The 16699-nt window shown below is 43.2% G+C and overlaps 1 protein-coding gene across 7 annotated transcripts in view; it reads left to right on the top strand.

The window, feature by feature from the left end:
- The window catches only part of LOC115134263 (myocyte-specific enhancer factor 2A), a 97049-nt gene extending 91986 nt beyond the window's left edge, over positions 1-5063 (top strand). For all 7 annotated transcript variants that reach the window (XM_029668056.2, XM_029668053.2, XM_029668054.2 and 4 more), the window contains one exon: positions 108-5063. In XM_029668056.2, coding sequence (XP_029523916.1) covers positions 108-462 — 355 coding nt within the window. In that variant the 3' untranslated portion in view covers positions 463-5063. The remainder of the gene's footprint in view (positions 1-107) is intronic.
- The last annotated feature ends 11636 nt before the right edge of the window (positions 5064-16699 follow it).

Raw genomic sequence — 16699 nt, 5'->3', positions numbered from 1 at the left:
ACATAGATTGGACTCTTTCAAATGTCCATTTTCCAACCACCACTCCAAGCACCTGATCTATGTTACTATCCAAATGGCCACTGACCCCGTGCTGTTCCTCTCTACAGGGGTGGTGGTCACCTACCTCAGGGCTCCAACCTCTCTATCAACACCAGCCAGAACATCAACATCAAGTCAGAGCCCATCTCCCCACCGCGGGAGCGCGTCACCTCCTCTTGCTTCCCCCAGCAACAACAGCAACAGCAGCAGCAGCAGCAGGCGTCCAGCCGGCAGGACCTGGGCCGCTCGCCTGTGGACAGCCTCAGCTCCTCCTGCAGCTCGTACGATGGCAGCGACCGCGAAGACCACCGGCCGGACTTCCACTCCTCGTCCATGGGGCTGGGCAGACCCCCAGCCGGAACCGAGGACAACAGGGAGAGCCCCTCTGTCAAGCGCATGCGCATGGACACCTGGGTGACATAGAGTCACTCAGTCAGGCCTCCAGTCACCAGCTAGTCAGACGGAGGGAGGGAGGGGGTAGACTTGGGGGAGAGATGGATGGGGTAGGAAAGGTCCTTATAGTTATCATTATAATATTATTATTTAACTCCATTTCATTTTGTAAGAAGGAGAATGGCAAATAAATTAAATACGTCTCACATTAATAAGAAAAACAATCAAGTAGTTGGACTGAATTATGTACACAAACAGATGTTATCAGGTACTGGGTGCGAATTAGATGTTTGCAGGAGTCTGATGTTCAAAGAAAAAAAAAGAAGAAAAAACCGAATCTAGATTATTGTAGTCACTGGTCTAGTCTGGCACTTGTAGTTGCTGTTTTTGCTGTTGTGGTTGCAAGTTACAAACAATCCAAAAAGTCAAGAGTGTTGCCTGCTGGCTGAGGGCCCCTGCTTGTGGCGTCCACTGTTAGAGCTCATGTTTCACTACATGGTGTAACCTCATACGACTTTAATCTCATACAACTTTGTCTCAATTTGTCTCTTCTATGAACTTATTAAATCAGTAGATGTGGAATCAAATTTGAAAACAATTTGGACCTCAGAGACTAAAAAGAGTTGTATTTCATTTGAAAGAGGTTTCCCTTGTGTGGTTATAGACAGGAAAAGCTATCCTGTATGGGAAGGACATGGCTCAGAGTCATGTGTTTAGTTCTAAAATAAATAGGAAAAAGTATATTGCAATAATAACATTAATTTTATAATCTGATATATGGGACATTAACATTATGGGAAATTGTCCAGTTGAACTGGTAACATGGTAATAGCAAGGCATCTTCTCATTGCTCCAACAATTCATTGGTAATGTAAGCCAAAGCTGTACTGTACGTTTCTTTCTGTTATTTGTAGCTATGTTTTCCTAGCAATTCTCTCAAACAATTGTTCATTTTAGTTTTGTTTTTACTGTGCTTTGTTACAAACATTATAAAGACATGCAAGCCAGATCTTGAATCAATATCTCAAGCCATGAACACTTGCTGTTCTGTTTGTTAAATTAAACATTTGAGCCAAACACTTTCTTTTGTTATGTAAATAGCAACTTTAATATATATATATATCACCTTGGTGTAAGTACGTATGTATTGTACCATCACCAGATTCAAGAAAAAGGTATATTTTTGTGGATTACTGCCATGTTTACAGGGCGAGATCCTTATTAAGTAGATTATTCACTGGTTAATATTTACTATTTTGTTAATTATACTGTACTTTCTTCAAAATTGAATTACTACCATTATAGTCAGTGATTTTCTTTTCAGAGAGTAGTTTTTTGGGTTGTTTTCCCTTTAATAGTGTTGAATGTCTGTCCTTAAGAAATTGTAATAACAGTGATGTAAGGTTAAAGTTCCACTATATCTTATGTTGTGAAGGATAATCTCAACGCTGAGGAAAATATGGTTTAGGGTTAGGCTATTTACCTGTAGCTGCTGAATACACTGTCAACTTTCAAACCCAAGGTCCCATCTCAGCATTGAAAAACCATCCATTGTGATTGTGCTTTGCTCGATTGAAAGACATGCCATTTCATGAACCATGCCAATAAACCTATTTGGGTCGCTCCACGAAAAGAGTGCCTTTTGCGTCACTTTGATATTTGAAGTAGAAATTGTGCACCAATATTGCATTTTAAAAGCCTGTTATGTTAAATTAAGTGCACTTTAATATACACTGAGTGTACAAAACATTAAGAACACCTTCATAATATTGAGTTGCACCCCCTCTCCCCTTTTGCCCTCAGAACTGCCTCAATTTGTCAGGGCATGGACTCCAGAGGGATGCTGGCCCATGTTGACTCTAATGCTTCCCACATTTGTGTCATGTTGGCTGGATGTCCTTTGAGTGGTGGACCATTCTTGATACACACAGAAAACTGTTGAGCGTGAAAAACCCAGCAGAGTTGCAGTTCTTGACACAAACCTGTGCGCCTGGCACATACTACCATACCCCGTTTAAAGGCACTTAAATCTTTTGTTTTACCCATTCACCCGCTGAATGGCAATGATACACAATCCATGTCTCAATTGTCTCAAAATCTGCATGTCTGTCTCTATTGTCTCAAAAGCTGCATGTCCCGTGTCACTTCAAGGAAGATTTTAACCCATTTAATCCCAAAATCTGCATGTCCCGTGTCACTTCAAGGAAGATTTTAACCCATTTAATCCCAAAATCTGCATGTCCCGTGTCACTTCAAGGAAGATTTTAACCCATTTAATCCCAAAATCTGCATGTCCCGTGTCACTTCAAGGAAGATTTTAACCCACTTAATCCCAAAATCTGCATGTCCCGTGTCACTTCAAGGAAGATTTTAACCCATTTAATCCCAAAATCTGCATGTCCCGTGTCACTTCAAGGAAGATTTTAACCCACTTCCATCGCAAAATCTCTCCAAGTTTCACCATCATTGTAAAGCCCTAGTTATTTCATTGCTTTGACAAAGTCATTCCTGGAGATGATTTATTTCATGTGATAATGATTCATTTACTACATTCCTTTAAGGTCAACCCAGTTACGGGAACTGAATATGGTGAAACTATTATTTTTTAAATATATAATTTTTCAAAATAAATATTGGTCGAATCATACAGTAAAAGCAGGTGAGCTGGTTCTACTCTTTTTGGCAATTATCTGGTGTTTGGTGGTGGAAAACTGAGTGGGTTGAGCATTATACGTCAACCTTGTTACTCATAGATAGACAGGCTAGAATTATTATTTTATTTTTTAAATGTGTGTGCTTGCATTCAATTGCCACTCTCTGTTGCACACAACAAGCTTCCATTCCCCCTGTCACGAGGGGATTTATGGCTGATTAGTTTTTAGTTTTATTCAGATTGTTCAGGGTTGCTGCAGGACCCTCAGCACCCGTATTTCCCACACTTCATTTTTTTATTTAACATCTTGAGATGGGAAAACTAGTTTATGAAGTTGAACATATGCTCTTTATGACAGAATGTAAAAAGTAGGTGGAATCAATTTTTTTTTTACCAAGTTAATACTTCTCAAAAGGCACCGAATTGGTGGAACGACCCATTTATGGTTAATTAAATGATCCATTGATGGATCACTCTCTGGTGAAAATGTTCACACTTATGAGTAAATTAACTTGCAAACGTTGTAAATAGCATAGCCTAAATGTAATCCTCAGTCATGATTATGTATAAAATGAATCCGTTTTATAAATTGGCACAGCAAAATACCCTATGTTTGAGGCCCATCACTAGTAGGAAATGAACAACCCTGAAATCATGATCCCATGAGTGTGTAGTACTGGTGAGTGGCAGCAGCCATTTTCTGTTTCACTGTTGTATATTTGGCTGTGTGGGCATATCAGACCATGCAAGCCTGTACGTCATTGTCTGTTACATGTGGCCTTGGCTTGCATTATACCCCATCCTCACAGTGGTAAAGTGTCAGACAATTCAGCAGCTAATACATACTAGAGACAATGCAACAGAATAGACTTGATCCGACACTGCTGGATTGCACACATTTGTATGAGAAGTTTGCTGTACAAAAGGAGTATCTCTTTACATTTGCTATATTTTCCCTTGTGTGTTTCTCCTCCACGCCTGTCTCCGCCCCTTCATTTGATCCATAGCAGTTGGCAATAAGCCAATAGTGATCTATGCAGTTTCCAACTCATACTCTGCCCAGATGCAGACCCTTAAAAAATGTCACTTAAAGGGTCCAATCTACTATTAAATGTTATTGCATGTCCCATAGAGTCGGGGAGCTGGATAACCAGTTGCACATAACATTTTATCAATGTCTACCTTTTTGAACAAATGATTTTCCTCAGTCTTGATAAATTCTGAATTATTTTAGACATGCATAAGAAACACAGCATAACTGATTTAATATCCATTTGAACACATGTCAGGTTACAGAACAGCAATAATACCATTACACTATTCCAACAAGACTTTAGCAGTCTTTTTTTCTTCATTACAAATGACATGCACACTTTAGCACTTGATAGGACATCAGGGAATTTTTCTAGCTTCACTCTTTATATGCACGGTTAGAAAATAGCCTTATCCCAAAGAATGACTCATGTTATACATCAAGAAAAGCCTCACATAGCTCCAAACTAACGCCGCTAACATACATTACAGAACATAGAGACTGGTTCGTCTTTCCCACTCTGCCCTCCCGTGAAGTAAGATTCACACAAGGAATGTGTATAGAGAACGTAAAGTGATACACTTGCTCTTTTGGTCTATGTGCTGTGTAAAAACCTGCACAACTATTGAATGTGAAAGAACAGGATTATATCAGACAACGGAACTTTGTTGAAAGAGCGTTCTTCACTTTGCTGTGCAAGAGTACACTGCTTTGCTGTATGGCTTTTATAAACAGAACTATGTATTTGGTAATTGTTTGTAGTTAATAGTTCACTTCAAGAAGCTGTTTGCGGTTTGGATGCTCAAACCGTTTGGCGGCACAAGCTGGACTTTGTTGCCATGAATGAAACAAAATCAAGAGAGAATTTTAAGTTGATCTGCATTTTATTTCCCTTGAATGTGTTGTTTTATCTTCATTATACAATAAATATTGTAGTGAACTTTTTATTGAATGACTAAGATACCATGCTAGAGATTGTTGTAAAAATGTGTATTCTACATTCACTAAAGTAAAATTATTGGCTTCTACTGTCTATTTTAGGTTCTCTCACTTATTCAGTAAATTAAGTGAACAACTTTCTTACCTAGATTTTGTCCACCTGTGATGTCCCAAACAATAGAGACTGTCAGCATTATTAAACACCTCAATGTGTGCTCAAACACTAACTCCATGTGCCTTCATAAAGGAGTGATGGAGAGGAGTGTCATAATTATTCACATGCATCATTTTATATAGATCAGCCCAAGTTGGCTCTCATAATACATAAGTGCAGTAAGTGCATTTTGAAACTGAATAGTTCACATTGCTATTACTGATTTAGTATAACTTTCACTGATATTTTGGGAAAACTATGATGTAGACAGGGAAGAATGTTGAACTAGTGTGGAAGGGTGCAGTACCAATACTGACCAGCAGGTGGTGTAAAAACAATCTATTCACATCCATATCTAACACTGGAACTCCTGCATAGCCTGACCATATTCATTCAATTCATTTACCACCATGAATATGCTAACATTATTACAACCAGTAAATAGTGGACCCTACTGTCAGGGGTGTGTGAATCATAAGGAGTCAGATGGAATCAGGTGCAAAATGCTGTTTATTTACAGGTTTTGGGCTAGAAGGTGAGCTGGATCCATGAGTAGGCCTATTTACAAAATGTTTACGAACTCTGTCCTAGAATGAAGACTAAAATAACAGACAATAGGCCTAAACTAAATAGCCAATAACTGAAGCTATGACTGGCTTCTGCAGATCGCCTCCAAACAGTGGCGGTGCATGGGGAAATATCAGTTGGGAAGCTAAGCCAAGTCAGTAAACAAGCCATAATTACAACCTGTTGTCATAATTGTGTTGTTTGCTTTATAACCCATTTCTTCATACGCCACCGTGATATAAAATAAGGCAGAGACAACAAAAACACTACAGTCACACAGTGGCGGAATAAATTCAACTACACATACGTTGGTTTCATCACAAAGTCCACAAAGTAAATATTGCATGTAACAAACAGTTATGACCTGCAGCATGGTCAACTACTGATTTAGAACCCCGGAGTTACCGCAATCAGCAGCAAGATAACAGCAGCACTGCCTCAGCTATTCCAGCACCATTTCAAGTTAAACATCTAAATCATCATATCAACAAGGCTATATGCTTTGTTTAATACAGTGAAAACAAACTTGAAGATACCTGAAACAATTTAGTCAAATCAATGTTGCTAAATATCATGCGCCTGTCCACGGTATTGAATTCTCTCTGTGTGTGTGTGTGTGTGTGTAGTAAAAACGATTTTTGGGACTCAACCTACTTGTAGACTAGTTAGTTAAACGCCCAATGCCATCCTCCTCTCTTTCATGTTGGCAAAACAGTATATGCCTCTTTTTAAAATGTTATTTATTTTATTTCACCTTTATTTAGCCAGGTAGGACAGTTGAGAACAAAGCAAAGCAGTGTGACAAAAACAACAACACAGAGTTAAACATAAACAAACGTACAGTCAATAACACAACAGAAAGATCTATGTACAATATGTGCAAATATAGAAGAGTAGGGAGGTAGGCAATAAAAAAAGGCCATGGAGGCAAAATAATTACAAATTTAGCATTAACACTTGACTGATAGATGTGCAGATGATGATGTTTAAGTAGAGATACTGCGGTGCAAAAGAGCAAGAGGTTAAGTAATAATATGGGGATGATGTAGTTGGGTGTGCTATATAAGACTCCAGCTTCAGTGATTTTTGCAATTTGTTCCAGTCATTGGCAGCAGAGAACGTGAAGGAAAAGCAGCCAAAGGAAGTGTTGGCTTTGGCTCTGTCATACAGTATGCTTTAAGTTTTTGTTGTCATAGGCTGAAATGCTTGCTAGCCTAACTTCCTCACATGGGCAACAATGAACCAGTTAAGTTACATTGAACAAAAATATAAAACGCAGCATGCAACAATTTCAAAGATTTTATTGAGTTACAGTTCATTTAAGGAAATCAGTCAATTGAAATAAATTAATTGGGCCCTATTATATGGATTTCACATGACTGGGAATACAGATATATATCTGTTGGTCACAGATACTTAAAAAAAAGGTAGGGGCGTGGTTAAGAAAACCAGTCAGTATCTGGTGTGACCACCATTTGCCTCATGCAGCCCGACACATCTCCTTCACATAGAGTTGATCAGGCTGTTGATTGTGGAATGTTGTCCCACTCCTCTTCAATGGCTGTGCGAAGTTGCTGGATATTGCCAGGAACTATAACACGCTCTTGTACACGTCCAGAACATCCCAAACATGCTCAATAGAGGACATTTCTGGTGAGTATCCAGGCCAAGAACTGGGACAATTTCAGCTTCCAGGAATTGTCTACAGATCCTTGCGAAATGGGGCTGTGCATTATCGTGTTGAAACATGATGTAACGGTTCTCTTTAGTTGAAGGAGAGTCGGACCAAAATGCAGCGTGTAGATTGCGATCCATGTTTATTAAACTGAAGTAACACGAATCTAAGTACAAACACTACAAAACAATAAACGTAACGAAAACCGAAACAGCCTAATACTGGTGCACATACACACAGAACAAGGACATCAAGACACTAAGGACAATCACCCACAAAACCCAACACAAAACAGGCTACCTAAATATGGTTCCGAATCAGAGACAATGACTAACACCTGCCTCTGATTGAGAACCATATCAGGCCAAACATAGAAATAGACAAACCAGACACACAACATAGAATGCCCACCCAGCTCACGTCCTGACCAACACTAAAACAAGGAAAACACATACGAACGATGGTCAGACCGTGACACATGAGGTGATGGCGGCGGATGAATGGAACGACAACGGGCCTCAGGATCTCGTCACGTTATCTCTGTGCATTCAAATTGCCATCGATAAAATGCAATTGTGGTTGTTGTCTGCAGTTTATGCCTGTCCATACCATAATCTCACCATGGGGCACTCTGTTCACAACGTTGACATCAGCAAACCGCTCGCCCACACAACGCCATTTGCCCGCTACAGTTGAAACCGGGATTAATCCGTAAAGAGCACACTTCTCCAGCGTGCCAGTGGCCATCGAAGGTGAGCATTTGCCCACTGAAGTTGGGTTACAACGCCAAACAACAGTCAGGACAATAACCTGGTAAGGACGACGAGCACACAGCTTCCCTGAGGCGGTTTCTGACAGTTTGTGCAGAAATTCTTCTGTTGTGCAAACGCACAGTTTCATCAGCTGTCCAGGTGGCTGGCCTCAGACGATCCCGCAGGTGAAGAAGCCGGATGTGGAAGTCCTGGGCTGGCGTGGATAAACGTGGTCTGCGGTTGTAAGGCCGGTTGGACGTACTGCCAAATTCTCTAAAACTACGTAGAGAAATTAACATTAAATTATCTGGTCACAGCTCTGGTGGTCATTCCTGCAGTCAGCATGCCAAATGCACGCTCCCTCAAAACTTGAGACATCTGTGGCATTGTGTTGTGTTGCCTTTTATTGTCCCTATCACAAGGTGCACCTGTGTAATGATCATGCTGTTTAATCAGCTTCTTAATATGTCACACCTGTCAGGTGGATGTATTATTTTGGCAAAGGAGAAATGCTCACTAACAGGGATGTAAACAACCTTGTGCACAAAATTTGACAGAAATAAGCTTTGTGTTTGTATGAAACATTTCTGGGATATTTTACTTCAGCTCATGAAACATGGGACCAACACTTTATATGTTGCGTTTATATTTTTGTTCAGTATAGTTAACGTGAGCATAGTCTACATCTAAGTCAAAACAACAAGTCCAAATCCCCATCTCCATCCATGGATTAGGAAAAGGACGATTTAGAAAGCTAGCTTCTGCAGGATAACAACATAAGTAGACCAGAGACCGACACGTTTTTCTGAGAATGACATTTTGCGTTGGATGTGATTTGATTGGCTGGAAGCCAAATCCAAACTGGCCTCCCCTTTGAGGGGGCGTTTTGCTGTGCCAGGACAACCCAGTTGAGCTCAGCTCAATACTAATTGACTAATTTTTTCAGACGTTTTTTTTAATCAAGGGAGGCCAAATGCTTTCTGGCATCAATCAATCAAATGCTACAGCGGCAACATGTCATACTCCTTTGGTTCAGACAGTGTCAGAAACATGGGCTACACATACTGAGACAGAGGGGCACTGTTTCCCTCATTCGGATGATTTCTCAGGTGAGATTCAGCCACTTGCAAATTGAAGGGAAATTATGAAAACACAGAGAGACAAAAGATACATTATTTTATCATTGACATTTTTTATTGGTCAAATATTTGGAGAAGCCTGGCTTCCCTTGGCATCCATGAATACACACCACTGACTCCAAACTAGGCATAGGGCCTAACTGAACAGGAATTTAATCTATCATCATTACTTCATCATTACTTCTTAAAGCCAATATACCAATAACAAATACATTTCACACTAACCGGTCATAGCCTAAAATCACAAATATTCAATGGATAAAGATCCATTGGAAAAGAACCCTCAGCATATAACACAGCACGCACCTGCTGGATATATATCTAAGGTGACCAGCGTATGCTTTCCAAATCACTCTCAGTCTACAAACAATCTGCAGTAGTGAAAAACTTGAGTAGGCCGCAGGTTGTTGATACAACGTAACTTTTCTTTGCGTCTCATTGTGTGATAACCGGGGGCATATCTATCAACAGGAATATGTGCTGGTAATCGCATAATAACCGGGGGCATATCTATCAACAGGAATATGTGCTGGTAATCGCATAATAACCGGGGGTATATCTATCAACAGGAATATGTGCTGGTAATCGCATAATAACCGGGGGTATATCTATCAACAGGAATATGTGCTGGTAATCGCAAACCCACTGCACTTCACTCTTGTTTGCGCAGATCAAGTATGCATATATTTGCGCAGTCTTGCTAGAATTGGAAAATGTTCTTGCTGGCGCTCGCTTTGCCTTCCTTGTTGTTTTCCTTACACATAATAACTTTGACATGTGTGCGTTCCTATCAAAGTAAGCTCCTTATTTTCTGTATATTGTGTTGTCATTTCTAGTGAGAACCTTGGCGTGATCCTGGACAACACCCTGTCGTTCTCAAATAACATCAAGGCGGTGGCCCGTTCCTGTAGGTTCATGCTCTACAACATCCGCAGAGTACGACCCTGCCTCACACAGGAAGCGGCGCAGGTCCTAATCCAGGCACTTGTCATCTCCCGTCTGGATTACTGCAACTCGCTGTTGGCTGGGCTCCCTGCCTGTGCCATTAAACCCCTACAACTCATCCAGAACGCCGCAGCCCGTCTGGTGTTCAACCTTCCCAAGTTCTCTCACGTCACCCCGCTCCTCCGCTCTCTCCACTGGCTTCCAGTTGAAGCTCGCATCCGCTACAAGACCATGGTGCTTGCCTACGGAGCTGTGAGGGGAACGGCACCTCACTACCTCCAGGCTCTGATCAGGCCCTACACCCAAACAAGGGCACTGCGTTCATCCACCTCTGGCCTGCTCGCCTCCCTACCACTGAGGAAGTACAGTTCCCACTCAGCCCAGTCAAAACTGTTCGCTGCTCTGGCCCCCCAATGGTGGAACAAACTCCCTCACGACGCCAGGACAGCGGAGTCAATCACCACCTTCCGGAGACACCTGAAACCCCACCTCTTTAAGGAATACCTAGGATAGGATAAAGTAATCCTTCTCCCCCCCTTAAAAGACCTAGATGCACTATTGTAAAGTGGCTGTTCCACTGGATGTCATAAGGTGAAAGCACCAATTTGTAAGTCGCTCTGGATAAGAGCGTCTGCTAAATGACTTAAATGTAAATGTAAATGTAGTGTAGGCGCACACAGTATGTATGTATGTAGCATAATGTATTTACAGTTTTCAAGTAGTTGTGCCAAATAATGCATTCCGATTATTGCATCTATTGTAATGCACACCTATGATGTGTGTAAAATACTTTTGAAGGTTGTACTGAATAATGATATTTGCTAGCTATGTGTGGCACCATGTTTGATGACATTATACAATGCATTCTGGGTGTCACGTAATCTGTCAGACCAAAGATGTTTTAATAAGGTGAAGGAATGGTTCAGTCATCTTTCGGGTAAACTTCTGGAAGTGAATGAAGGGAAGTGTAACGTTCTGGGTGTAGTGGGTGAGCAGTCAGGTGCAGGAAGCAGAGAGTTCAGGGTAGTGCTAATTTAATGCACAAAACGGCAAACATAAGCTAACCCCACGAAAACACAGGGCGTACAACAAAACAAATGCCCCAAACACGGGGACTTAAACTGTCCAGCAAAACCCATGAAATGGGAAACACGTAATCCACAGACGTGCACACAAGTTACACAAAACAATCCCGCACAAAGAGCAGGCGGGCCGGCTGGCTACTAAAGCCCAACTAATCAGCAAATACACAACAGGTGTAAGACAATAAACAGACAAGGGGGAGAAAAGAATCAGTGCCAGCTAGTAAGCCGGTGACGACAACCGCCGAGCGCCACCCAAACGGGAAGGGGAGCCACCTTCGGTGGGAGTCGTGACAGGAAGTGGATAATCGTAGACTACACACCCCCTTCAACATGCATACAAGCTACCCATCCTCGGATTTCTTTCGATTTCTAGAAAGTGTTTCACTCAATTATTTCAATCAATGGTGAGCTCACCCGTGATGTGATTAATTATATATAGTAGTTGCTATTAGTTATGCATGATTGTGTTATGCTGTAGCTACTTCTGTGAATGTCTTTACATTGCATCCAAAAATAAACTGGTCACAGTCTGGACATAACTTTGTAAGGACTGTGTTTGCAACTGCGACCTGGCCAAGATAAAGCATAGCAATTCGACACATACAACAACACGGAGTTACACATGGAATAAACAAAACATAGTCAATAATACTGTAGAAAAAATAAAACAAAAAGTCTATATACAGTGAGTGCAAATGAGGTAAGATAAGGGAGTTAAGGCAATAAATAGGCCATGGTGCAAGTAGAGATACTGTGGTGCAAAGGAGAAAGATAAGTAAATAAATAAAATATGGGGATGTGGTAGGTAGATAGATGGGCTGTTTACAGATGGGCTATGTACAGGTGGAGTGATCTGACAGCTGGTGCTTAAAGCTTAGTGAGGGAGATATGAGTCTCCAGCTTCAGAGATTTTTGCAGTTCGTTCCAGTCATTGGCAGCAGAGAACTGGAAGTAAAGACGACCAAAGGAGGAATTGGCTTTGGGGGTGACCAGTGAGATATACCTGCTGGAGTGCGTGCTACGAGTGGGTGCAGCTATGGTGACCAGTGAGCTGAGATAAGGCGGGGCTTTACCTAGCAGAGACTTGTAGATAACCTGTATGTAACGGTTCTCATGTGGTGAAGGAGAGTCGGACCAAAATGCAGCGTGTAGATTGCGATCCATGTTTAATGAACAAACGTAACACGAATCTAAATACAAACACTACAAAACAATAAACGTAACGAAAACCGAAACAGCCTATACTAGTGTAAACTAACACAGAATAAGGACATCAAGACACTAAGGACAATCACCCACAAAACACTCAAAGAATATGGCTGCCTAAATATGGTTCCCAATCAAAGACAACGATACACACCTGCCTCTGATTGAGAACCACTCCAGACAGCCATAGACTTTGCTAGATAACCCCACTAAGCCACACACCCAACACCCCACAAAACCCCAAGACAAAACACACCACAATAAACCCATGTCACACCCTGGCCTGACCAAATAAATGAAGAAACACAAAATACTTTGACCAGGGCGTGACAGAACCCCCCCCCCTAAGGTGCGGACTCCCGAACGCACATCAAAACAATAGGGAGGGTCCGGGTGGGCATCTGTCCATGGTGGCGGCTCCGGCGCGGGACGTGGACTCCACTCAAACACTGTCTTAGTCCCTCCTCGCGTCCTTGGATAGTCCACCCTCGCCGCCGACCATGGCCTAGTAGTCCTCACCCAGAACCCCACTGGACTGAGGAGCAGATCGGGACTGAGGGGCAGCTCGGGACTGAGGGGCAGCTCGGGACTGAGGGGCAGCTCGGGACTGAGAGGAAGCTCGGGAGTGAGAGGAAGCTCGGGAGTGAGAGGAAGCTCAGGCAGGTTGATGGATCTACCAGATCCTGGCTGGCTGGTGGTTTCGGCAGATCCTGGCTGACTGGCGGATCCTGGCTGACTGGCGGATCCTGGCTGACTGGCGGATCTGGCGGATCCTGGCCGACTGGCGGATCCTGGCCGACTGGCAGATCCTGGCTGACTGGCAGATCCTGGCCGACTGGCAGATCCTGGCCGACTGGCAGTTCTGGCAGATCCCGGCTGACTGGCGGATCTGGAAGAGTCTGGTTGACTGGCGGATCTGGAAGAGTCTGGTTGACTGGCGGATCTGGAAGAGTCTGGCTGACTGGCAGATCTGGAAGAGTCTGGCTGACTGGCAGATCTGGAAGAGTCTGGCTGACTGGCAGATCTGGCAGACTGACGGATCTGGCTGCTCCATGTAGGCTGACAGCTCTGGCGGCTTCTTACAGACTGGCAGCTCTGGCGGCTCTGTGCAGACTGGCAGCTCCGTGCAGACTGGCAGCTCCGTGCAGACTGGCAGCTCCGTGCAGACTGGCAGCTCCGTGCAGACTGGCAGCTCCGGCTGCTCCATGCAGACTGGCAGGTCCGGCTGCTCCATGCAGACTGGCAGGTCCGGCTGTTCCATGCAGACTGACAGCTCCGGCTGTTCCATGCAGACTGACATCTCTGGCTGTTCCATGAATACTGACAGCTCTGGCTGCTCCATGCAGACTGGCAGCTCCATGCAGACTGACAGCTCTGGCTGCTCCATGCAGACTGGCAGCTCCATGCAGACTGGCAGCTCTGGCTGCGCTAAACAGGCAGGAGACTCCGGCAACGCTGTAGAGGCGGAAGGCTCTGGCAGCGCTAAACAGGCGGGAGACTCCGGCAGCGCACGTGAGGAGGAAGGCTCTGGTAGCGCTGAACAGGCGGGAGACTCCGGCAGCGCAGGAGAGGAGAAAGGCTCCAGCAGCGCTGAACAAGCGGGAGACTCCGGCAGCGCTGGAGAGGCAAGGCGCACTGGAGGCCTGATGTGTGGTGCTGGCACTGGTGGTACTGGACCGAGGACACGCACAGGAAGCCTGGTGCGGGGAGCTGCTACCGGAGGGCTGGGGTGTGGAGGTGGTACTGGATAGAGCTCTTGAGCACCGAGCCTGCCCAACCTTACCTGGCTCGATGCCCACTCTTGGGGCGGCAGGGTAGCCTAGTGGTTAGCGCGTTGGACTAGTAACCGGAAGGTTGCAAGTTCAAATCCCCGAGCTGACAAGGTACAAATCTGTCGTTCTGCCCCTGAACAGGCAGTTAACCCACAGTTCCTAGGCCGTCATTGAAAATAAGAATTTGTTCTTAACTGACTTGCCTAGTTAAATAAAGGTAAAATAAAAAAAACTCTAGCCCGGCCGATACGAGGAGCTGGAATATACCGCACCGGGCTATGCACCCGCACTGGCTGCCTCTGCTCTCCTCGCTGCCTCCACCTGTTCCCATGGAAGGCGATCCCTTCCCGCCAGGATCTCCTCCCATGTGTAGCAACCCTTGCCATCCAATATATCGTCCCATGTCCAATCCTCATTGCGCCGCTGTTGCTGCCTTTGTTGCTTCTCCTGTGGCTCCTGCCTGTTGACACGCTGCTTGGTCCGTTTGTGGTGGGTGATTCTGTAACGGTTCTCATGTGGTGAAGGAGAGTCGGACCAAAATGCAGTGTGTAGATTGCGATCCATGTTTAATGAACAAACGTAACACGAATCTAAATACAAACACTACAAAACAATAAACATAACGAAAACCGAAACAGCCTATACTAGTGTAAACTAACACAGAATAAGGACATCAAGACACTAAGGACAATCACCCACGAAACACTCAAAGAATATGGCTGCCTAAATATGGTTCCCAATCAGAGACAACGATACACACCTGCCTCTGATTGAGAACCACTCCAGACAGCCATAGACTTTGCTAGATAACCGCACTAAGCCACACACCCAACACCCCACAAAACCCCAAGACAAAACACACCACAATAAACCCATGTCACACCCTGGCCTGACCAAATAAATGAAGAAACACAAAATACTTTGACCAGGGCGTGACACTGTAGCCAGTGGATTTGTGCAAAATGTTTCTATGAAAAAAAAAGTGTGGCCAGCTCAAATGCTGATTGTTGTGTCAATCGAAAAATGGACGTTCTATATAAGCATTCTAATCAAGCATTCTAATCACACCGGTTTGATCGTACACAACAGGAACCACTATAGAACGATCACACCCGTTTGTTGGTACTTTCACGCTCCACATATCTCTAAAGGTTGCCCCAGCCTGAGTTGTTTTATGCAAGTGATGTCAGAATGCACTCACTGTTACAAAATGTGATTGTTACGCAACAGGACAGTTAGCCTACAGATAATTAGCAGGCAGGGCAGGTTATGTTTCAACCTGTACATTTTTTATAATTTTCTAAAAGTTTTATTTTCTAACAACAGTTTGAATTGAGGTGTGTTCCCGGCCTCCTCATTAATTCACATAGAAGTATCCCATTTCACTGTTGCAGGCAATTTATGTTTGAGGCATTACTGAGTCGGACAAACTTGCCTCTTCAAGGAGAGCCCAAGCACTTTCCCAGTGTTTCCGTAGATCAAGTAAGTAGACATTTCTGTAGTCTTGCACAAACATTTTTCCCCTAACAGATTTTCTGGCTGGCGCTCGCATTGCCTTCATTGTTGTTTTCCTAACAAATAATAACAATAATAATGTGTGCGTTCCTATCAAAGTACGTGCCTTATTTTCTGTATATCATGTTGTCGTTTCTACTGTAGCATACAGCATGTATGCATGGAGCATTATGTATTTACAGTTTTATTCACGTTTTCATTTAGTATGGTATGTTACATTTCATTGTTATATATTAATATGTGGATGTCCATCATTCATTTTGTATGATATGTTACTAATTACAATTCGAAAGATTTGAGATTACGAGTTTGCAAAACGCATGATATGGTACAAATTCCACTAAGTTGTGGCTAATGCCAACGTTAGCTAGGCTAGGGGTTAAGGTTAGGAGTTAGGGGAAGGGTTAAGGTTAAGGGACAGGTTAGCTAACTAAGTATTTGCAAAGTACCTACTGTAACAAGTAGTAAGTAGTTGCAAAGTTGCTAAAGTTGTCACCTTTGGGTTGCTAGACATTCGGTTTATACAACCCTCCTTTCGTTTTTGCCTTAATTAACCTTCTGTCTTATGTAACCATACCAAACTTAACATATCATACTGATATGAGTGTCCGGGTTTGACGTTTACTATGTTACATCTAGTCTGTGAGACCAAAGTACCATCTCTGAGACTTCCAGCAGGTTCTAGAATTCACCATGGCATAACAGTAGCAATAACTATGAAAGTGCAGCGGTAGCGTGCGCATACAGGCTATACAAATAACCAGCTCTAAATGACTTATGTGTAACTGTATTGTAACAGTACTGTTATCTTGCAGCTAAGGTTTGTGTATTT

The sequence above is a fragment of the Oncorhynchus nerka genome, linkage group LG9a, assembly GCF_034236695.1.
Source record: "Oncorhynchus nerka isolate Pitt River linkage group LG9a, Oner_Uvic_2.0, whole genome shotgun sequence".
Lineage (NCBI taxonomy): Eukaryota > Metazoa > Chordata > Actinopteri > Salmoniformes > Salmonidae > Oncorhynchus > Oncorhynchus nerka.
The sequence above is the reverse complement of the archived record's forward strand: the minus strand, read 5'-3'. Positions and strand labels throughout refer to the sequence as shown.